The 23,183-nt window shown below is 42.0% G+C and overlaps 1 protein-coding gene across 1 annotated transcript in view; it reads left to right on the top strand.

Annotated features, from left to right (window-relative positions):
- The first annotated feature begins 3,503 nt into the window (after window positions 1-3,503).
- Window positions 3,504-23,183, top strand: part of MAP1B (microtubule associated protein 1B) — a 69,670-nt gene continuing 49,990 nt past the window's right edge. The window contains exons 1-2 of the mRNA XM_083577310.1: window positions 3,504-4,048; window positions 15,892-15,993. Coding sequence (XP_083433436.1) covers window positions 3,871-4,048; window positions 15,892-15,993 — 280 coding nt within the window. The 5' untranslated portion in view covers window positions 3,504-3,870. The remainder of the gene's footprint in view (window positions 4,049-15,891; window positions 15,994-23,183) is intronic.

The following is a 23,183-nucleotide window of genomic DNA, read 5'->3' as shown; positions in this document are numbered from 1 at the left end:
AAATACAGTAACAATAGGCATCATGGTATACATTAAAAAAATGGCAGCCCTGTGGTCTGGTTCCACATCAACTTGGTAACATTTGGAAGCTTTAAATGTAAGGTAAACTGTGATTATATTGTTACTTCGGTGCTTGTGCTGCACATTGTATCTCTAGCTGTTGTACAAAATCAATTAAAAGGCATAAAAGTGCAACAAACTAACAAACCTCACTGTGAACCTTAAACACCCAAATACAAGCATAAAACTCAAATACAAAAAAAGATCAACACAATGAAATGCAATACAAATGATAAAAACAGTTAGAAATCACTGGAGCTAAAAATGTATCACAGGAACTAAAATATTTTTAAAGGTCTGGCAAACATATAAGGTTGCACTTGTAGAACAGCATTGCAGAGCAATCAGAGACATTACCAGAGATAAATTTTATAATGACTAGTCTCTCTTCATTTATTTCTCACCAGAAAAACCTAGACCACCTTCTATCCACCTTTTTTTTTAAAAAAGAGGTATGTTATCCTGAAGTTTATCTCAATACTCCAGATTTTGTTTATTTAAATATGTCACTGACTGTCTCCAAGGTTTAAAGAAGGTTGTCAATGACAAGTCCGCTGTTGTAATCAATACTATATGTTTGGCATTTATATTGTATAATGAGAAAGCATGGTTCACCCATGTATTTTCCCCTTCTAATGTGATATTGGACAAGTTTGATTATTTTATATTGGTTTGTTTGTTCTAATGTCCTGTTTATCATTGCATTGTGCTATAAACTTACATTTTTAATATATTAGAATATTTACATTCCATAGCAAGGCAGTTCACAGCATAAAATCAATACAGTACTAAAGTAAACAAACCACACAAATACTACAGATATCTGATATCTGTAATAGAGCCAGTGCTAAAAAATCAAAGCTTGAGAATGTTGTCACGAATAGGTATGTTTTAACCAGCTGGTTGAACACCATTACCATAAGGGCCTACATATATCTAGGGAAAGGCTATTGCACAGTATTTCCCATCAGACAAATCTCTGATGGGTGCAGTATGACTAACAGAGCTTCCTCTGATGATCTCAGTGAATAGTCTGGATTGTAAAGAAGAAGGTAATCACTCAGATTGACTGGACCTTAGCAGCAGAATCTTATACTTGACTTGGTAGCAAATAGGCAGCCAGTGATACACCTCTAATACACAAATGCTATAAATGTGCAGTAGGATGTACCACTGAGCATCCTGACCACTGCGTTTTGCACTAACAGCAGTTTCTGAACCAACCTTAAGAGGAGCCTCACACAGAGTTCACTGCAGCAATCCAGTCTAGAGGTTACTAATATATGGGTCAAGCTGTCTCTGTCCAGGAAAGGGCATGGCCGGCATACCAGCTGAAACTCATAGAAGCGATGTAGGTAAAAGTTAATTGTTCATTTATTTACTATATCTGTATGATGTTCCATACCATGAAGCTATCTCGAAGCCTTACAAAAAATATGTAAAAACAATTGAAATATATAATAAAACAATACTATTTTTAAAAAAAGGGAGGGATGAAATTTGCATAAATTCAGCAAAGCAGAACTTGCTGCCCATCCGCTCATTAGAAACATATTTTAAACAGAGAGGCTCAGAATATCTCAGTTATTTAATAGGCTTGGGGAAACACCTGGTGCCCAAAAGATGTTGCCATGCAAACCTACTTGTAGAGGCTATTATGTAACCAGGGTGCCACTACTGAAAAGTCCCTCTCCCGGTTGGTTAAATGAAGAAGCACCTCTTTTTGTCTAAACCAGAGGTTTCCAAACTGGGGTTCATGGACCACAAGTCCATCAGGATGTTTTGTGGGAAACTGCACCATTTCAATTCTATAGTATGCTACGGAATTCAAATTGCAATACAATAGAATTAAATATTAAAAAAATAAAAGAAACAATAAATATAAGTATCTGAAGAAGTGTACATGCAAACGAAAGCTCATACCAGTAACAAACTTAGTTGGTCTCTAAGGTGCTACTAGAAGGAATTTTTTTTTAAATAAAATATTTATTAAAGTTTTTAAAGGTACAAAAAGAAAAATCAAGAAAAACATCCTTTTAAACAAAAAAAGATGAAATACAAAAAAGAAAAAAGAAAGATCAAAAAGAAAGAACAAAGAATTAAAATCCATTAAACAAAAAGAAAAATCAAGAAAAAATACAGCAAATCTTCCCATTTGTTTTCTTTCATTAGCTTATTTCCCTGACCTCCTCACACCTCCCTTTTTTGTATTCTAAGTCAGTTATCCATTTCAGCAAATCCTTTCCCTCTTTTCAAATTTTTGTCCTGTAAATTTATCTTGATATTAATATAAATTTACTTTCCCTCCTTTCACCAATTAACAGTCTGTTTTTTCTAAATCTTTGTAACATTTCTGCTAAAATCACATAAATTCATTCCAACATCATTCTAACATTCATTAATCTTACAATGCTTCTGTAGATAATCTTTGAATTTCTTCCAATCTTCCTCCACCGACTCTTCTACCTGGTCTCGGATTCTGCCAGTCATTTCCGCCTAGAAGGAATTTTTAAAATAAATATACAACGAATGACCATACACCATTTGGCACAGACAGGTGTGAAAACCATTAAGTGTTCCATCAAGACCCTCTGCAATTTTCCAGTGGCCTGTGGCAAGGGTGAGTTTGGGAATATTTCGCCAGTCAGCTTTGTTGAAAGATGCCTGTTGAATGATGCTTTAGCGCAGGGGTAGGCAACCTAAGGCCTGGGGGCCAGGTGCAGCCTAATTGCCTTCTCAATCTGGCCTGCGGACGGTCCAGGAATCTGCGTGCTTTTACATGAGTAGAATGTGTGCTTTTATTTAAAATGCATCTCTGGGTTATTTGTGGGGCATAGGAATTCATTCATTTCCCCCCCAAAAAATATAGTCCGGCCCACCACATGGTCTGAGGGACGGTGGACCAGCCCACGACTGAAAAACTTTGCTGACCCCTGATCTAGCATCATCAAAGAGGGAGGGAGAAGAACACACACCTCTAGCCACTTTCTCCACTGTGCAAATGTAACGTCCCTGGGTTACAAAGGAAAACCAAAACAGCCTGCCACCTGGCACATCCAACACCACGTGCCTGACCTTAGGCACCCTCTTCCCCGACCTATTCTCTTCGGGGTCCGCTAAGGAGAAAAGGCTCCCCTGCTGGCTTGGCCTTCCCTTGCCCTGACTGCGGGGCGTCTTGGTCTCCATCGCCTCCGCGCGCGCTCCAAGCCTCCTTGGACACTTCGGAGCAAACAAATACACCGGCTCGGGTCGAAAGTGACGGGCAGGTTCACCTTGGGACCCTGGAGCCCGAGGGCTGGGCCCGCCAAGGCCGGGCCTCCTTTGCCCCCCGGTCTACTCGCCCGGGCATTGTTCGCCCACCTCGTCCTTTCTGCTTCCGGAGGCAGCGATGGGAATGATTTGCTGCAGATGACATCAGCTGCCTGGGCTGGATGCTGGCGAAGCAGCAGCAGCAGCAAGCGAGGAAGGCAGCGCGCGTGGCTGTGCCGGGTCCCCTCCTCCTCCTCCTCCGCCGACGCCTCCCTCCTCCTCCTCCTCCTCGCCAGGTCCCAGCCCCGCACTGTCTCGGTATAAAAGCGCCGCCGCCTCCCCGCCCTCCCTCACTCGCCCGGCTGCCTGGAGCGCGGTGGTGCCTCTGGAGCGCGCGGTTTTGTGGCTGTTTTTTTCCCGCCCCTCGCGAGGGAAGGAGGGAGGGAGGCGCCTCTTTGGAACTAAAAGCCTTTTCGTCCCGCCGCCTCTCCTCTCTCGTCGCCGCTGCCTGAGGGGAGAAAAGGCGAGGAGGAGGAGGAGGAGGAGAGGGGCTTTGCCAGGATGGCGACGGTGGTGCTGGAAGCGGAGACGGAGCCGTCTTGTAGCCTCCCCAACGCGGTGCCCCCCTCGCCCAGCCTGTCGCACCGCTTTCTCGACAGCAAATTCTACCTCCTGGTCGTTATAGGCGAGCTGGTCACCGAGGAGCATCTGAGGAGAGCCATAGGCAATATCGAGCGAGGTAAGGCGGCGCCGCCAGGCAGCCCTCCTTCCCTCCCTCCCTCCCTCTCTCTCCCTCAGGAGCCAGGCGAAGAGATACTTCAGCTGCCGCCCTCCGTCTCTCTCTCTCTCTCTCTCTCCAGGGGCGGCCAGTCGGGTGGGGAGGGGAGCGAAAGGGCTGGAGAGGCGACCTACAGGTTGCGTGGCGCGAAAAGTCCCGGCTCCCGCAGCGAGAGGAGGTTTCTGCGCCATCGCAGCCCCTGACTGTGCAGCTAACCTTGGCGCAGCCGCCTCCCCGTCGGAGCTGCTGCTCATTGTGGTCTGAGGTTGAAACCGGTGCGGGGTTTCACTGGGCTGACTTCATGGTCCAGACAGAGAGAAGGTCGAGAAAGGGAAAATTGAGGCAACCACTCCCTCTCCTCTCCCCCACCCCTGTGTGTGTGTGTGTGTGGTGGGAGGGGGCCAGGAGGCTCCTCCGTCTAGAACTGCGGCTCTAGAGTTGGCAGCGATCTCCATCAGCCTCGGTTTCCTACCCAGCCTCTTCTGACTCCCTTTCAGACTCTTCTTGGAGTTGCATTGCGCATGGAATGAAAGAAGCTGCAGCTGGAATCGCGGAAGGGTGTGTTTTCTCCACTGGCTGGCTGCAGTTCTTGGGTGGAGGTGGCGCGCGCGGGGAGGGGGGGTGGCGAGGTGGAAGAAATGGCTCCCTTATAATTAATGGCTTTGTTTTTAACCATAGCTGACTTTGACAGCAAACCAACAAAACAACAACCCTGAAACACAGTCAGAGAAAAGTTGATTCCCCACCACCACCACCGCCTTCTCTGTCGTGGTTGGGGAAGCTTGTACAACATATGCACTCAACAAACAAGAGTCTCTAAATCGGCTCCTGTATTGCAGAACACGTAAGAAGGAGGCATTGCAGGAATCCAGTGGGGATTTCTTTCTTGGGCAGGTGGGTGGGTATCCAAGGTTGTGTGAATCCCTCTCTGTCTCACTTGATAGCAGTGCCTTGAGATGCTCATGGCTCTTGAGAATCCTGCAGCAGCAACAGCGTAGGGGGGAGACAGGCTCTTTGATCCCCCGCTCCAAAGATCTGCAATTCTGGCTTTTTGCATTTAGCTGTGCTAACTGGCACAAGGAAGGTGGGAAGGGGATATCACCCCCTCCTCCCATCCTCTGAAAGCAGTTGATCTTGAGTTTGCGCCACTTTTTCCTTCTGTGAGTCATTCCGCCTTCTCGCTCCCAGCATTGTCATTAGACACCCTCCCCAACTAGCTGGGCAGAGCAGAGGTCGTTCAGGTCTTTTGCAGAGCCAGCAACAGTCCCTCCTTTGCTTTCTCTTTCTCGCCTCTTGGTGCTGCTGCTGGGGAGTCTGCCCAGAGATACCGGCTTGTGGGCGTGGTGCAGTCCGCAGTGCGGTCCCTATGGCAGCCCATAGCGGACAAAGGGCGTTTACACAGTCAAGGAGAAAAAGAAAAATGCATTAAATAAGCATCGGAAAGTAGACAGGTTTTGCTGCCTGCAAATTGAAGCAAAAAAGATTTGGAGATCTCTTGTGCTGCAAAAGGTGCAGTTCCTGACAAGAGATGCTGCTGCATCTTCCTTTGTTTCTAACTTTAAGCCATAAGTATTCTGGGGTTTGTTTCAGGAACCTTAGAACAAAACTGAGACTTCAGAAAGACTTTCCCCCAAGAAAAACAACAGTAACAATAAAGGACAGAAGCTCTGGTTATAAAATATTGAGCACTTTCCCTGTTAAATCTTGTCATTGCCCAGCTCCAGACATTGCCCAGCTATAGAGCTGTATTGTTAACTTTTATTTTATAAAAGTCACATTGGAATACTAGCCGAAACAAGTGGATTTCTTATAGATGATCTTAAATATAATGCTCTGCATTGTGTCATTCTGGGGGATGCAGTTGTGCACTGCAAATGGGATAAATGATACACAAGTGTTAAAAGGCAGTATTCATAGGTTTCATACAAGTCCTTAGTAATATTAAGTTTTTGAGCAAATGCATTTCATTTTTAGTGGGTTTTGGCTTTATCTGGGAGAGAACAAGGGATTTCAGGAATCTGCCATTTTCAAAGAACCCTTAGGCAGTGCCTTGATTACATTCTTGCTATATAGGTGTGGTTCAGCAGATGGAGGGCTCCAGTTGGTTCCTATTGTTGCTTCACTCCCTACAAGTGGTTCGAATCCATAATTTCTTTGTGCATCTTTTCTCAAATCCACATTGTAGTGAAGATGGGGCTGCCTTCATTGGTGGCTATTTTTATAAATTGACCTGCTTTATCTGACACTTGCTCAGAACGAAAGTCTTTGTTTTAGACTGCTCTGGTTATTTTATTTTTAGCTTTATCTGAAGTTTTAGCTTAAGCCCGAACTAGCTGTTACTTACTTAAAGTTATTAATAATTGATATAGTAAATGGATGTGTGTCGTGCTCTCAAGGCATCTGACGCCAACTTGCTCACATTCCCCCAGAAGAAATAAGTTCTGTTCCTGCACCATTCCCCCCCCCCCACTTGCTTTATTGTTTGGTTGTAGCTCCTTAGAAACAATGCCTACTTTCAAAAAGCTGGATTAGAAATTGAGAGCAATACATGCTATTTTTAGAAATCCAGGGTCTCTCTTATTAATGATTTTATGCTGAACCTGGTTTGGAGAAGAATGCAGATTTTTCTTTTTCTGTGGAGCTTGATTATATAGTTAATGAGTGGACATATTAAGTTCTTACTTGAAGTCTGCATTCCCAACAAGGGCCTCAGTATTTCAGGTAACTTACCTGTGCTCTCAGTTTTGTGCCTTGGGCACCACCCTTGAAGATGCTGGATTAATGAGATTAATGAGACTCACTGCAGAGAAATCTGAGAAGACTTCATGTACTGATGACTTATTAAAGGTTTATCCTGAATTATCTGGAGGATGAAGATTTGGTTTTTGTTCTAAATATTGTCAAGAGGGACTTTGTCCAGCATAATTTAATGATCTCCATAAGCTATTTGTTTTAATTCACTGGCTATCCTTTTTCAATATGTAAAAGACTGACTCTAGGATCTGTACGAAACTCAAGATTTGTGGGTGTGCCCTGGTTGCTAATGGAGGGGGGTCTGTTGTAAGGCCTGACTCTCTTCTCACAGAAGAAAACAACTTGATCTCAATTGGAATTCCATTGGTCACTCACATTAATAACAGCAGACTATCTATATATATTTTTCGAGATTTCCCCTGTATTAGTGAATTTTGTGTTGTGTTTCTGTCATGTTTCTGTCAGAACTGCTGAATCATGGAGCTGTATTGAGGATGACTGGCAATGGATTGTTAATAAGTTACGATGTTTTATTTTCAAGACATAGTCCTGGCTTTGATCCACACAATTCCCAGTTTGCTTCAACGATACCGCATGATATGCAGCTACAAATGATATATGGCTGGAGTTTATTTTTAAACAGAAGGAGGCAAATCACTCAGTTTGGCTACCTAATGCTTTGTGCTGTGATGGCCCATCTCCAAGTGGTCTGATCATGAATGATCAATGCAAGTATGACCCCCACAAGAATATATATATATATATATATATATATATATATATATATATATATACCTCAATTCAATCTTAACCACATGACAAATGATACTGAATGTTGCTCACAATGAAATGCTTGTGATATCTGGAAACCATGAAATATGAACACTGTTCTATTATGTTGCATTAAACAAATTCTGAATATACTCTATGAAAGAACAGTAAAAATCTGCAAGGAAATGAAGGTCAGATTCAAAACAGACATCATATCTGTATCTCTACACTAAGCAACTGGGTCAAAACATCCTCTCTTTGGTATTTTCCTGTACTGGATTGAACAAAGAACCGTCACAAAGTACTGCTGTTTCTTTTTGTTACTTTTGAATCTCTGGCTGTATACAGTTTATACAAGGGATGGCACTGAGAATAAATGTCATTGAAAACTATCTGCTTGGTGAAGTTTTTCATCCTTTTGTTGACTTTGATGGGGCTATATGCATAACTGTGTAGGATTGCAGCTTTATTCTAACCTTAAAGTGTAAGGCACAGTTTAAAAGGTAAAGGTAAAGGTACCCCTGACCATAAAGTCCAGTCGCAGATGACTCTGGGGTTGCGCGCTCATCTCGCTTTACTGGCCGAGGGAGCCAGTGTACAGCTTCCGGGTCATGTGGCCAGCATGACTAAGCCGCTTCTGGCAAAACCAGAGCAGCACACGGAAACGCCGTTTACCTTCCCGCTGGGGCGGTACCTATTTATCTACTTGCACTTTGATGTGCTTTCGAACTGCTAGATTGGGAGGAGCAGGGACCGAGCAACAGGAGCTCACCCCGTCGCGGGGATTTGAACTGCCAACCTTCTGATCGGCAAGCCCTAGGCTTAGACCACAGCACCACCCGCGTCCCCTAAGGCACAGTTTGTTGTTGTTTAGTCGTTTAGTCGTGTCCGACTCTTCGTGACCCCATGGACCAGAGCACGCCAGGCACCTCTGTCCTCCACTACCTCCCGCAGTTTAGTCAAACTCATGCTGGTAACCTCGAAAACACTATCCAACCATCTCATCCTCTGTCGCCCCCTTCTCCTTGTGCCCTCCATCTTTCCCAGCATCAGGGTCTTTTCCAGGGAGTCTTCTCTTCTCATGAGGTGGCCAAAGTACTGGAGCCTCAGCTTCACGATCTGTCCTTCCAGTGAGCACTCAGGGCTGATTTCATTAAGAATGGATGCATTTGATCTTCTTGCAGTCCATGGGACTCTCAAGAGTCTTCTCCAGCACCATAATTCAAAAGCATCAATTCTTCGGCGATCAGCCTTCTTTATGGTCCAGCTCTCACTTCCATACATCACTACTGGGAAAACCATGGCTTTAACTATACGGACCTTTGTTGGCAAGGTGACGTCTCTACTTCTCAAGATGCTGTCTAGGCCTGTCATTGCCCTTCTCCCAAGAAGCAGGCGTCTTTTAATTTCGTGGCTGCTGTCACCATCTGCAGTGATCATGGAGCCCAAGAAAGTAAAATCTCTCACTGCCTCCATTTCTTCCCCTTCTATTTGCCAGGAGGTGATGGGACCAGTGGCCATGATCTTCGTTTTTTTGATGTTGAGCTTCAGACCATATTTTGCACTCTCCTCTTTCACCCTCATTAAAAGGTTCTTTAATTCCTCCTCACTTTCTGCCATCAAGGTTGTGTCATCTGCATATCTGAGGTTGTTGATATTTCTTCCGGCAATCTTAATTCCAGCTTGGGATTCATCCAGCCCAGCCTTTCGCATGATGTATTCTGCGTATAAATTAAATAAGCAGGGAGACAAAATACAGCCTTGTCGTACGCCTTTCCCAATTTTGAACCAATCAGTTGTTCCATATCCAGTTCTAACTGTAGCTTCTTGTCCCACATAGAGATTTCTCAGGAGACAGATGAGGTGATCAGGCACTCCCATTTCTTTAAGAACTTGCCATAGTTTGCTGTGGTCGACACAGTCAAAGGCTTTTGCATAGTCAATGAAGCAGAAGTAGATGTCTTTCTGGAACTCTCTAGCTTTCTCCATAATCCAGCGCATGTTTGCAATTTGGTCTCTGGTTCCTCTGCCTCTTCTAAATCCAGCTTGCACTTCTGGGAGTTCTCGATCCACATACTGTTTGAGCCTTCCTTGTAGAATTTTAAGCATAACCTTGCTAGCGTGTGAAATGAGTGCAATTGTGCGGTAGTTGGAGCATTCTTTGGCACTGCCCTTCTTTGGGATTGGGATGTAGACTGATCTTCTCCAATCTTCTGGCCACTGCTGAGTTTTCCAAATTTGCTGGCATATTGAGTGTAGCACCTTAACAGCATCATCTTTTAAAATTTTAAATAGTTCAGCTGGAATACCATCACTTCCACTGGCCTTGTTATTTGCAGTGCTTTCTAAGGCCCATTTGACTTCACTTTCCAGGATGTCTGGCTCAAGGTCAGCAACCACACTACCTGGGGTGTACGAGACATCCATATCTTTCTGGTATAATTCCTCTGTGTATTCTTGCCACCTCTTCTTGATGTCTTCTGCTTCTGTTAGGTCCTTACCACTTTTGTCCTTTATTATGGTAATCTTTGTACGAAATGTTCCTTTCATATCTCCAATTTTCTTGAACAGATCTCTGGTTCTTCCCATTCTGTTGTTTTCCTCTATTTGTTTGCACTGCTCGTTTAAGAAGGCCTTCTTGTCTCTCCTTGCTATTCTTTGGAAATCTGCATTCAATTTCCTGTATCTTTCACTATCTCCCTCGCATTTTGCTTGCCTTCTCTCCTCCGCTATTTGTAAGGCCTCGTTGGACAGCCACTTTGCTTTCTTGCATTTCCTTTTCATTGGGATGGTTTTCGTTGCTGCCTCCTGTACAATGTTACGAGCCTCCATCCATAGTTCTTCAGGCACTCTGTCCAGCAAATCTAAATCCTTAAACCTGTTCCTCACTTCCACTGTGTATTCATAAGGGATTTGACTTAGATTGTATCTTACCGGCCCAGTGGTTTTTCCTACTTTCTTCAGTTTAAGCTTGAATTTTGCTATAAGAAGCTGATGATCTGAGCCACAGTCAGCTCCAGGTCTTGTTTTTGCTGACTGTATAGAACTTCTCCATCTTTGGCTGCAGAGAATATAATCAATCTGATTTCGATACTGCCCATCTGGTGATGTCCATGTGTAGAGACGTCTCTTGTGTTGTTGGAAAAGCGTGTTTGTGATGACCAGCTTGTTCTCTTGACAGAACTCTATTAGCCTTTGCCCTGCTTCGTTTTGATCTCCAAGGCCAAACTTGCCAGTTGTTCCTTTTATCTCTTGATTCCCTACTTTAGCATTCCAATCCCCTATAATGAGAAGAACATCCTTCTTTGGTGTCACTTCTATAAGGTCTTGTAAGTCTTCATAAAATTGGTCTATTTCAGTTTCTTCAGCACCAGTGGTTGGTGCATAAACTTGGATTACTGTGATGTTAAAAGGTCTGCCTTGGATTCGTATCGAGATCATTCTATCATTTTTGAGATTGCATCCCAGTACAGCTTTCGCCACTCTTTTGTTGACTATGAGGGCCACTCCATTTCTTTTACGGGTTTCTTGCCCACAGTAGTAGATGTGATGGTCATCCGAACTGAATTCGCCCATTCCCGTCCATTTTAGTTCACTGATGCCCAGGATGTCAATATTTATTCTTGCCATCTCATTTTTGACCACCTCCAACTTACCTAGGTTCATGGTTCTTACATTCCAGGTTCCTATGCAATATTTTTCTTTACAGCATTGGACTTTCCTTTCGCTTCCAGGCATATCCGCAACTGAGCGTCCTTTCGGCTTTGGCCCAGCCGCTTCATCAGCTCTGGATCTACTTGTACTTGCCCTCCGCTCTTCCCCAGTAGCATGTTGGACGCCTTCCGACCTGAGGGGCTCATCTTCCAGCGTCATAACTTTTATATGCCTGTTGTCTTTGTCCATGGAGTTTTCTTGGCAAGGATACTGGAGTGGCTTGCCGGTTCCTCCTCCAGGTGGATCACGTTTGGTCAAAACTCTCCACTATGACCTGTTCATCTTGTGTGCCCTGCTCGGCGTAGTTCATAGCTTCTCTGAGTTCTTCAAGCCCCTTCGCCACGGCAAGGCAGTGATCCATGAAGGGGAAGGCACAGTTTACACATGGCATATTCATCACCCACTAAGTATGGAAGAAATAGGTGATATGCATGTGTGATACAGGTCACAGATCAGTAATCTCAGGATTCTTGGTCTCTGGGAGGGAGAGTATGACTATTGCTTTCAGTGTAAGAAATCCTAGGCTCTGTTCCTGGACATATCCATACAACCAGAAGTGGGCACCACACCTTTCAGTGATTTTTTTCTTTCTTTAGGGGAAGGTTTGTAGTTTGGTGGTACAGCAGATGTTTTGTGAACAAATGTCCTATGTCCAATCTGTAGTATCTCTAGTTGAAATTGGATAAATGAGCACACAGACAGTTCTGGGTTAGAAGGACAAATAGTTTGACCTAGTATTATCTATATTCCTATTGCAGGCGCAACCTTCTTTTCTCCTTATACTTTTCAGTGGAGACAGTTTTGCATTTGGTTGAGGAAGATGTTATGAGTCAGTTCAAAGTGTGAATCTGCCTTTCCCCCCCTTGTGGACTCTGACACTAGTGGTCATTACTGAATTTTGGAAGTTTCCACAAAGAACAGGGATGAAGGTCCATTCTAATTTAAATGATGTAGGCTTTTCAGCAGAAATTGAATTCAGAAACTCCAATGCCCTAAATGGTTGGGAACATGATTTAGCTTATATGACTGACACATTTAGTAAACATATCCAACAAAAATACAGCAGATTAATTTTTCATCCTATATAAATCTCATAAGTTTTTGCAACAGCCAGATAGTGACTCATCAGGGATTATCAGCAAATTTCATTAAGTATTTCTTTCCATCTAAAACACATCTGTAAGTATTTCAGTATGCCTCAAAGTTTGTTTAACCATTGTATGTAACACTTATGGAGAGTTCTAGAGCATATATATGCACTTAAAATATATATGCATTTATATCTAGCATTTTTAATCTGTCTGACAAGCTGATTGTTTTAAAACTAGATAAGGACTGTGTGAAAATTGTCTAAGACATCCCCTCCTTTCTTTGCCAAGATCATTTGCAACAGAAGGATCAAGCAACTGTGAATGTCATTGGTGGTACAGAATCACCATTGGAGTGACTCTATTTTACTGCACATAAAATAACCACTACTCCCAAAAAACGGTATTAAGAGGAAAACTAGACTTTCTTTTTTCCCCTAGTGAGATTTTGTTGCTATTGCAAGCATTTTGAATTTAAATGCCAGAATTTAAAACTGCTCTCACATAACTTTTAAAAGCTTTATATGATTAGCTAGGTCCCTTGAAATGATGTCTCCTTAGCCACATCATGGTACATTTCTTTAATATAAACAATGATAAAATCTCAACGTTGGGACAGAAGTAAAGTTCCAACTAGCAGTATTCACCCACTCTAATATTACTGTGCTGTAAAGCTCACCTATTTTTAGAAAACCATTTCATGGTTTCAAGCTCCATATATTAAATGAGGGATGATAAACTTGTGGTCCTCCAGATGCTGTTGAACCCAAACTCCCACCAACCCATCTGGGATAGCCAGTGGTTGTGTTTTATGGGAGTTGTACTCCAACAATATCAGTAGGTTCACCGGATCCCCATTCCCGTATTAAATGCTTCTTATGCACATGTTTACCAGGTGTATAAGCACAATCTTCTACACTCCACTGCTTGCTTTTTTTTTTTTAACATCAGACAAGCAATTTAACGATTCAGAGTTTCTTTAACTTTCTTCTATACTTTGGTATTGTTTTGACTTCCTCCATCAGAAAACAGGCAAGTGACCTTTTGAAATATGACATAGCAACTAGTTTGGACTTGCTTTTCAAAACATCTCTGCTTATTCTGCCATGTAGAACTACTGCTTGCAGGCTTTTTAAAATATATAGTCACAATCCTAAAACTGTCTTGGATTATTATGTGCATTTAACATTTAGTATTTGTGTCGTGTAGAGCCCTGTATCATAGGGAAGCCTTTCCCAAGCAAACAGTAAAATTCTGATCTTTTTATTTTTTAAAGTGCACTTCAGTTTAAAAGTTTTAGTGCAGCACATTAATCTGGGGGTGAGTGAACATCTACATCAGGAATAAGAGGGAAATAAATATCTAAATTGGGATCTACTGCCCCTTTGGATCCTGCTGCCTCACCTCATAGGTGGATTTAGGTGAGCATGACCTGTTTGGTCATACTGGGTGTGTTGCCATAGGGGCACCACAACTGTTATGTAGAATGGAAGGTGAGAGGGCACTGGGAGGCACCAAATTTTGATATTGCACAGGGTGCCGCTGAAATTCGAAACCCCAAGGTCTGCGACTGCTCACCTGACCTCCTGGATGGGCTGGTCCTGATGGTATGTAGAGGAGAGACTGAAGTCCTAACAAAGGGAAAAGTGAGCGATTTCTTCAGTAGAAAAAAGAGGGCCTCATACATACAGGCCTCAAACAAAGACTAGCATCCACTGTTGTGATTGCCTGCATAAAAAAAGTTGTGAGGCTTTGGGCTTGTCACAATTTGCCACAGAGTCTGGATCTGAGATGGAAATGTAGGCATGCGGGCTAAAGCCAGAAAACACGGATGGAGGTACCAGATCAGAGTCAGGGATGAGAGTTTTAGTCGCACACAGGCTGGAAGTCAAATTCACCTTGCTTCACTTCATCAAATATAATGATGGAGTGAAGCAAGATGAAGCAGTGCAGGTTGAGGCAAAGCAAATGCAATGGATGGGAAAGCAGGTGTGCTACTCAATGGAATGATTTAAGACTGCCTTATTATTATTATTATTATTATTATTATTATTATTATTATTTTATACCCCACCCATCTGGCTGGGTTTGCCCAGCCACTCTGGGCGGCTTCCAACAGAATATTAAAATACAATAATCTATTAAACATTAAAATCTTCCCTAAACAAGACTGCCAAACCAGCCTAGAAGCAGCTGTCATGCTGTGGCGCCAGTTGACAGTGTTCAGGCTACTACTTTACAGCCCTCTGGTGCCTGGTCTTGTCCGTCTGTCTGTCTGTCTGTCTGTCTGTCTGACAGTGCTGGTGCAGAAGATAGGCTGGTTGTCAGCGGGGGCCCATTCAAAACACTCCCTGTCCACCAACCCCAGGCACTTTTGCTTGGGAATCAAACAGCTAGCTAGCTGAAGGCCCTCTTTCAAGCACAAACTATGTAACCCAACAATCCCATTTATTACGGAAAGCCCAGAACAAAAGGGTAGATTGGCACACTGGTGTACTTGCTATTACTGCTACTATTTATAGGACTATGGTGCATGCTTTTCTTTGTAACTGCAGTGTGGTTAACAAGAGTTTGACGAGGTTGCTGTTGTGGGAAGAAATGAAAAATAAAGTTCCTTCTTGTGACAGGAATTTGGATTTTGAGTCATACGGGTAATAAACGAAAGTGTGAAAGACACCAACTAAATGTGGCCTATTCAAAATTAGTTGCCACTTTTTGAGTTTTAGCCACACTTTCATATATGGCCAAAGACTAATAAATGAATTTCACTCTTCCATTGTGTTTATACATAAAGAAGTGGGCAATGTAATTCAAGTTAGTGATTGTGAGGAAAGAAATGTGGTCTCAGATGACACAAGATACCCTAAATCCAATGTACGCTTTCAAAGTAAATCAGAGTAACAGATTTGTCCATTGTAGTTTATCTGCAATCAGTATTTTTCAATGAGGGAAGTTTTGTATTTTGTATGTTACATGTTATTTAAGCTGCATAAGAAAGTCTCAGGTTCATAAGCAAAACTAATTTACTGAATTTACTGAAAATAAAATGTTGCAAAAAAAAGTTACTAGGAAGAAATTACAAGAATTTTATGCATGCAGAATGAGTAAAACACAAACAAAAAACCATTCCAAATTAACTATGTTGTAAATAGGTTTGAAAATATTATCAGTTCTCACCCCGTAATCCTGCTACATAATAACCAAACTAGTAACAGTTCTTAAAGGTGTTTACAAGAGCTTGAGCAGAGATTCATTCAACAACTACTGTACTGTATTCAGAAGAACTAGAAAATGTTTAGCATGGTGATGGATGGAGTCCTGGAAAATGAGAGCAGATAATTTATTTTTAATCACCATGTGGCTTTTAAGAGCATAGAGTATTCAGATAGGGCACAGATTTTATTAAAAGAAAATTCAGAAATACACAATCTGTTTGTATCCAATAATTACATGTATTTTATTTATCTTGGTTTTTAGGGATCCGGTCATGGGACACAAACCTTATTGAATGCAACTTGGATCAAGAACTTAAGCTTTTTGTGTCTCGCCATTCAGCTCGATTCTCTCCAGATGTGCGGGGTAGGTTTTATTTTTGTGTCTTTACTCATAAACAGCAAAAAAGAATGTAAAAATACTTACTGGCATAATGGAGAATGATTTCAGTTTAATTCATTAAACTATTATTTCCCCCTATGGCAAAACAAGCCTTTTGGATAATGTGTGCTCATGTATATAGAATTATTCGTGGCTCTTCTGTTAAAAATAACACCACACAGTGGATATAAACATGGGATCACAGCCATAGTCTGTAATTCAAACATGCTTGCAAGGAAGTAAGTCTCATTGAACTCAGGGGGATTTAATTCCCTGGAAATATTCCTAGTTGGGCAAAAAGCCTTGTAAACAGCTATGCTGTGTATCATATTTTGCACATGGGTTCTGTTTCTGGACAATTTTTTTTGCAGAGTTCTACATTTTCCTTATATATTCCCAGTGGCGTAGCGTGGGGGGTGCAGGGGGGGCCGGCCGCACCGGGCGCAACATCTGGGGGTTAGGGTTAGGGGGCGCAAATCCACGGGTTAGGGGGCGCAAATCCACGGGTTAGGGGGTGCAAATTACTTGCCTTGCCCCGGGTGGTGACAACCCACGCTACGCCACTGTATATTCCCTTTTGTGCAATAATAGTGCAAAGAAAGCCCCACTGAATTGAATGGTGCTTACTCTCAGGTAACTGGGGTTAGCACTTTCGCCTAAACTGTAACTCTGCATATCAGTTACATTTAAAATAATTTTAACTCTGTTACATTTAAAATAATTGGGCAGAGTGCTTAAGTGGTTATAGATTGACATGGAAATTTGAATAAGCAACTAGTACTTAATGGCCACCCAAGGCATTACCATTTTTTTGCTGCTGCATCATCATGTTAGGCTTGTGGTCTCCTAGATCCTTTACACATGTACTATTGGCAAGCCAGGTGTCTTCCATTTTATATTTGTGCAGCTGGTTCTTCCTGCCCAAGTGTAGAACCTTACATTTGTCCCTATTGAAATTCATTTTGTTAGTTAGGACCCTGATATAAATATAAATTAAACACATTCTGGGTTGGCTCTTCTGCAAGCATGTGTGTTCACATGCCTTTCCTGACCCAGTTCTCTTCACAAGACTCCTGTAAGGAGGGAAAGTGTTGTGTTAAGTGGCTAACACTTGCCTGGGGTGTCTGTATGTTCAAGTTTATAAATAAAATACTAGCAAGTCTTCATTCACACTCAGGATGAAATTTAGTAATTCTTAAGTCTACCCATGGAGCTTAGTGAACCTGCCCATAAGCTGAAGTGACCTTCTGAAAGGTCCTGTCAAAACCTTTAGGAATCTCACTCCCTTGCTGGAAAGTGTTGGGATGTTTATCAAGCTGAACTTGCTTGTTTTGGTCTAGTCCAGGCATGGCCAAACTTGGCCCTCCAGATGTTTTGGGACTACAACTTCCATCATCCCTAGCTAACAAGGACCAGTGGTCAGGGATGATGGGAATTGTAGTTCCAAAACATCTGGAGGGCCAAGTTTGGCAATGCCTGGACTCTAGTCCCACTTAGTTAGGGGTAGAGCAATCATATCCCCTGATACACATTGCTGAAAGGGAATTATTGAGGTGCTGGCTTCATTGCTGCAGTTGTCCCTGCTGCACCTGCTTAAAGTGTGGTGATGCTGCTGCTGACAGCATCAATCCCTGCAGCAGCTGTCATAAGACCTCAAAAGCAGATATTTTAGGGCAGGGTGGTGGTGTGCTGTGGTGTTGGCTCTCTTTGATTCAAAGCTGGTCCATACCTGAGGAGGAGATGAATCCAGGCCGCTGTGCTAGTCTGTAGCTGGCAGGGCACAAAACAAAGCTTGATCCTATCAATGGAGGAGCCTGCTGCTCCATTCTACCCCAGCCTTGGATTAGGACTGTTCTCCTAGTCACAATGAATTAGCCCCGATGTACACATGCAGCAGAATTAGGCAGTAGAAATGGGCTGCATTGCTTCAGGCAGGGGTCTTCCCTTTCAAAATAATCTTCAGATTTATTTTAGATATACTTCCTGCTGTGTAGACTTTCTACTTGCCGGGGATTTCTTTAATGTAGGGAAGCAGTGTGAGTCTGCTGCTGAAGTCTGAAGAGATAGAGTCAGATCTACCATCTTAGTCTGTTGTATTCATAGACTTGAGCCTTACTCTTAGAGGTGATCTGTTCAGGTAAGGATCAACACAGAATACTTGGGTGGGAGGAAAAACAGCCTCTCCATAACTGTAGAACTTGAACAAAAACTTATTGTCTTACAAAAAATAAGTACCGTATTTTTTGCTCTATAAGACTCACTTTTTCCCTCCTAAAAAGTAAGGGGAAATGTGTGTGCGTCTTATGGAGCGAATGCAGGCTGCGCAGCTATCCCAGAAGCCAGAGCAGCAAGAGGGATTGCTGCTTTCACTGCACAGCGATCCCTCTTGCTGTTCTGGCTTCTGAGATTCAGAATATTGTTTTTCTTGTTTTCCTCCTCCAAAAACTAGGTGCGTCTTGTGATCTGGTGCGTCTTATAGAGCGAAAAATACGGTACCAATACAGGCAAGCTTATAATGAGCTACTTCTTGGATCCTGTAGAATGCTAGGACTGGCTATCACCAGTGACATTCTGAATATTCTTTTCTGTCTTGCACTGCATAGTATTTTGGACTGGCCTGGATCACACTGCTGGTTTTTTCTTTCTTTCTGTAATTTCATTCATTTTCTTGCAGCATTGCATCAGATTTTGTAGCAGAAACTATAACTGGCGATTGCATTCCCCCCCCCACCCAATTCAGAAAAAAACATGGCTCTGGTTTATTTTGGGCTTCTACAAAACAGTGAAACAAATATGTAGATGTAGTCTTCTAAATGGCTGTGTTCCACAAGTTCAAAAGTATGTTTACAGTATTGTACACTATGCAGATAGTGCTGAGTTTATGATCCAATTTCATATTTGTTTGAAGATACATCTTTTTTTAATGTAGTGAGAGAGGTTAGGCGAGATTTTATTCCTAAAGTATTTAACATAAAATCTGATTTAATAATACTCTGATGTAAATGTTTTAAACACTGGTGCAGCTTAACTATTTGTGGCACTATTGCAATGCTGTTCTAATCCTGACTTGATGATGTTTTGTGAATCTGCATTCCTCTTTGCATATTCTCTGCACACCTCTTGCCACCCTCTGCTCCTTTGGGAGGAAGAGCGGGATATAAATTCAACTCAGTAATGATTTTTTTTTTTTAAATCCATCCTAAGGATATATATGGTGATAACGCCAAATTTAGGATTAGGTTTTAACAAACACCACGTGGTTGATTCAAAGCTATGTGCCTTTCTGAACAGTGGGAAGCTAATGTACAAAGGGTTTGTCTCCTTTCAGATTTCATGCTAGTTGTATAGCGCATATACTGTAGTAGAATTGGGAAGTACCTTCAGATGTGGAGCTCAGTGTATACTTCTAAGGATCCAGGTGTGTGAATTGAAGCCACTGGATTGGATGTGAAATTGGAGAAATCACTGCAGCAAATGTCTCACTTTGATCAAAGGCTGTTAAGTCTCTTAACGTGGCCAGTGTGTTTGATACCTTCATTCAAGAACTAAAATAATGCAAATCCTCCTTTTCAAATGAATAAAGCAGGATTATATTATCTTTTGAATGGGAAGATTTGGTGTACTCTAGGAAATATTTTCCAGGAACAATATTTTTGGTCTAGACTTGTACGCTTAATCTGTCATTGTGTCGGATTACAGTTTAATTGCATGTGACTAATTCATCACCACCTTTATGGCGTGCAGTTGTGGATATGTTTCATGAACTGCAGTATTTGAACAAAATGCTGGAAAGCAATGTTCCAGGCGTGGAAAGCAATCTGTCTTAAACCTGAAACCCCTAAGAATTATTATTATTTTTTTTAAAAAAAACAAGGTTCATTTTCAAGACACTAAAAATTACCATTATAGGATGCATCTGTGTTTATCCTAGCTGCATAGTTAGAAATGCAGTCTGCCTTGTACATTTGCCCATTTCATTGTCTCTGTGGGCCTTTGTTCTTCCATTCCTTACAATGCCAAGCCAAGGATGCTTCTGTGACTGTAGTCACAATAGGCAGTGAAACCCTGTAAGATGGAGGCACCTAAGCCTCATGATACACAAAGTAGAGTTTCACTTCATGAGATTATAGTACCCTTGCTGTTTAAGACAAACTGAAGTTAAACAACAAATTTTGCACTGGTGTCGGCATTGTGTATTTTATGTTAAACAAACGAGATGTCTAATTAATGGTTGCTATGACAACAAAGAAACCCAAATGTCATAATGCAGTGGTAAGCAGCTTGTTCAGGGGGCGGAGTCAGTGTGATGCTTCCATTTGCAGCAGAAGGGCAAAAAGGATGCCTACCTCAATAAATGCAGTCTTGCTGTCTCCAACCCATGCCCCATATTACATCCTTGAAAGTGTCCAAGAGCAGAAATGACAAGGGGAAAGAACTGATGAAGGATTAATGGAGAATTAAACCAATGCTCATGGTGGAATCCAGCTGATGCTCGTGGGAAGGGCTTTTGATGTAGCATACTAACAGAAGAGGTGTAGGGGGCATTTACCAATTCACTTTTTCCTCTACAACCCTTCCACGTTGTTTGGTGAATGCTTCAACTCTCTGGAGTCTATTTTTAGATTGTGCTGGGGGTTTCAAGGGAAATCAGAAAAGGCCTCCCTTCTTCTGTTAAGGGAGGTATCCAAAGGAACAAAAGCCCTTCAGTGAACATAAGTGCACCAACTGGCTTCTATCCCCCCATGTTTTTACCAATATGTTTCACGATACCTTGAAAGGAGGAGGTATAACTGCAGTGCTATACACATTTACTTGGAGAGTAAGTCCTGTTGAATTCAGTGAGGCTTTAATGGCCCCATGGAAAAGACTATCTCTTAAAGTCATCAATATTCCAATATTAATTCTTTGATTAATATATTTATACCCTTTCATTATCCCACAACACTATGTTTCAAAGAACACTTTCTTAATTATCAGCAGGCATTTCCATTTTAAACTTTTTGGTTTGTTTGCTCTCTACTTCTAATATTACATGGAATGATGAACCAATTAGGAATGGAGACTGCACAAGCCTGAGTTGTAACTGAATGGCCATTTCAGTCTTAGTACTTGTGCTGCTTCACAACTGGATGGTTGTGGCATGCTAGTATTCACCTGCTAAGCATTTGATCTTGTGTACTTTTCATTTTAACTCCTTAAAATAAATCACAAAGCATGTGCATGCCGCTGGATTATTGGACACTGTGTATTTTAACATAATAGGGAAATATTGGGTGTGGTTCAGGCAGTGCTGGTTTCCATCCAGTTTCATTAGTATACTCACAAGGTGCATGTTGAAGTCTGTGCAGAATAGAGAGCTGCAACCACTGGAATGTAGTGAGAACAGCTGTGCATTCCAAAGAGGTTTTATGTTTTATAGTAGTGGACAGGAAGCTGCAAGCATAGAGCTGTAGTTATTTACCTTCCTTTTCCTCCATTCCTTGGAATGGTTTGTTCTCTACTAGCTGACTTGGAGCACTGTGAAGCAATATTGTGAAATAATGGTTTAAATGCATTCCAGCTTTGTCATCTTGCTTTGCAGAAACATTTAACATTTTCGAAGGATAGCTAGCATGCATTGCTATGAATCTGCCCACTTACTGCATCCAGCGTTTGAGACTCTGCTTTGTGTTCTGGCAGTTTCAGAGGGGTGACTGGAAGGTACACAAGAACATTTGTGGCTCCCAGACTGTGGATCACCCTCCTCTGGGAGGTTTGGTTGGATCCCTCTCTTATGACCATCACCAGATCTATTGTTGACCTTCTTATTTTGTTTATCTGATAGCTTCTGAATTTCTCTTCCCTTTGCAGTGGTTTTTGTTTTGTTATGTTGACTTGCATCTACATCTCTTACCCCCTTGTTTTTATTATGCTGGTTTGTTTAATTTTGTAATTGTAAGTGAACCCCAATTTGAGGGGGTAGTTGTTAGGATTGATAGATGAGGTTTTATATTTGGGGGGAAATTTTGAAAAACTAATGTGAAGTTTTAATACCATTTACTTTATTTATTAAATTTATGTCCTGCCCTTCCTCCCGTAAGTGCTCATAGTAGATATACTGTGGTGCGAAGAATATTCAATACCCCATGGCACAGCAGTTTTGCAAATCTGTAAAGTTAAAGCTGCTTCAAAAACTGAAGCAGCTATGCAACTATTTCATTAAACTCATAAAGAGCAGTCTTAAGATTTCTGATTGCAGAAGAGTGTTATTTCTGGAATAACTCATAAGAGTGGATCATAATGGCTTGGCAGATCTTTGGATTATTCCACTCTGACTCCCCTAATTGACTGAAATCTTCAATGCACATCTTTATACTTTCTCTTGGAGAGAAAGAAAATGGTGACTAGGAGACAGAGGTTAGATTCATTTAGCTGATTCATGCCGATGGATCCTTTCTTAGATTTCTCCGTGGAGGCGTTGCTGTTAGCAACTGTACCAAAGCATCGCTATCTGTAGCTACACAGTAACAATGAGTTGGGGAAAACAGATGTCTTAAAAGTTCCCTGGATTGTGTTCATTCTGTAGGGTGGGGGGGAAGCCCTATGATTTCACCAACTGTTAAGTAGCATTAAAACTGAATGTGTTTTTAAGAAGCAGAGTAGAATATGTGCTGTTTCAAATCTGGTTTCTGTATTGTGCACCTTCTGACCACAGTGCTGGCCTTTAAAGTAAAATAGCTTTCTGGATACATGAGCTAAAACGTTTGATGCTGAAAAAGAGGGCAACAAAGTCCCCCCCACAAAAAAAAGGGTTATTGACTTGAGGACACTGCAAATATAATGCATTTCCAATATGGAATGAAGTTCGATGTAGGAAAAAGTGTGGCATTCATGGGATGAATTCCCAGAGATTTCAATTTCACCTTGAGTGCACATAGTGATTTCCATGTAGAAGACATGTAAAACTTTGAGAACCACTTCTGTGCTGAACTACCGGTAATAATGAAAACCAATAACATGCAACCTTGCATGTTAAAAGATTTCTGTGGTGCCCCCCTTCTCTTGATGCCCTAAGCACGGGCTTATTTTGCTTTATGGTTAATCCAGCCCTGATTATGCAGCAGCTAAAAGGTGGCAGGAGGAGGCAAGGCTCGTAAAAAAACAAAGCCCAGGGTCTGGGCATTCCCAGGGTGGTG

This window comes from Podarcis filfolensis (assembly GCF_964270895.1).
Source record: "Podarcis filfolensis genome assembly, chromosome: 11".
Lineage (NCBI taxonomy): Eukaryota > Metazoa > Chordata > Lepidosauria > Squamata > Lacertidae > Podarcis > Podarcis filfolensis.
Note: the sequence above shows the minus strand (reverse complement) of the source record. Positions and strands in the feature narration are given on the sequence as shown.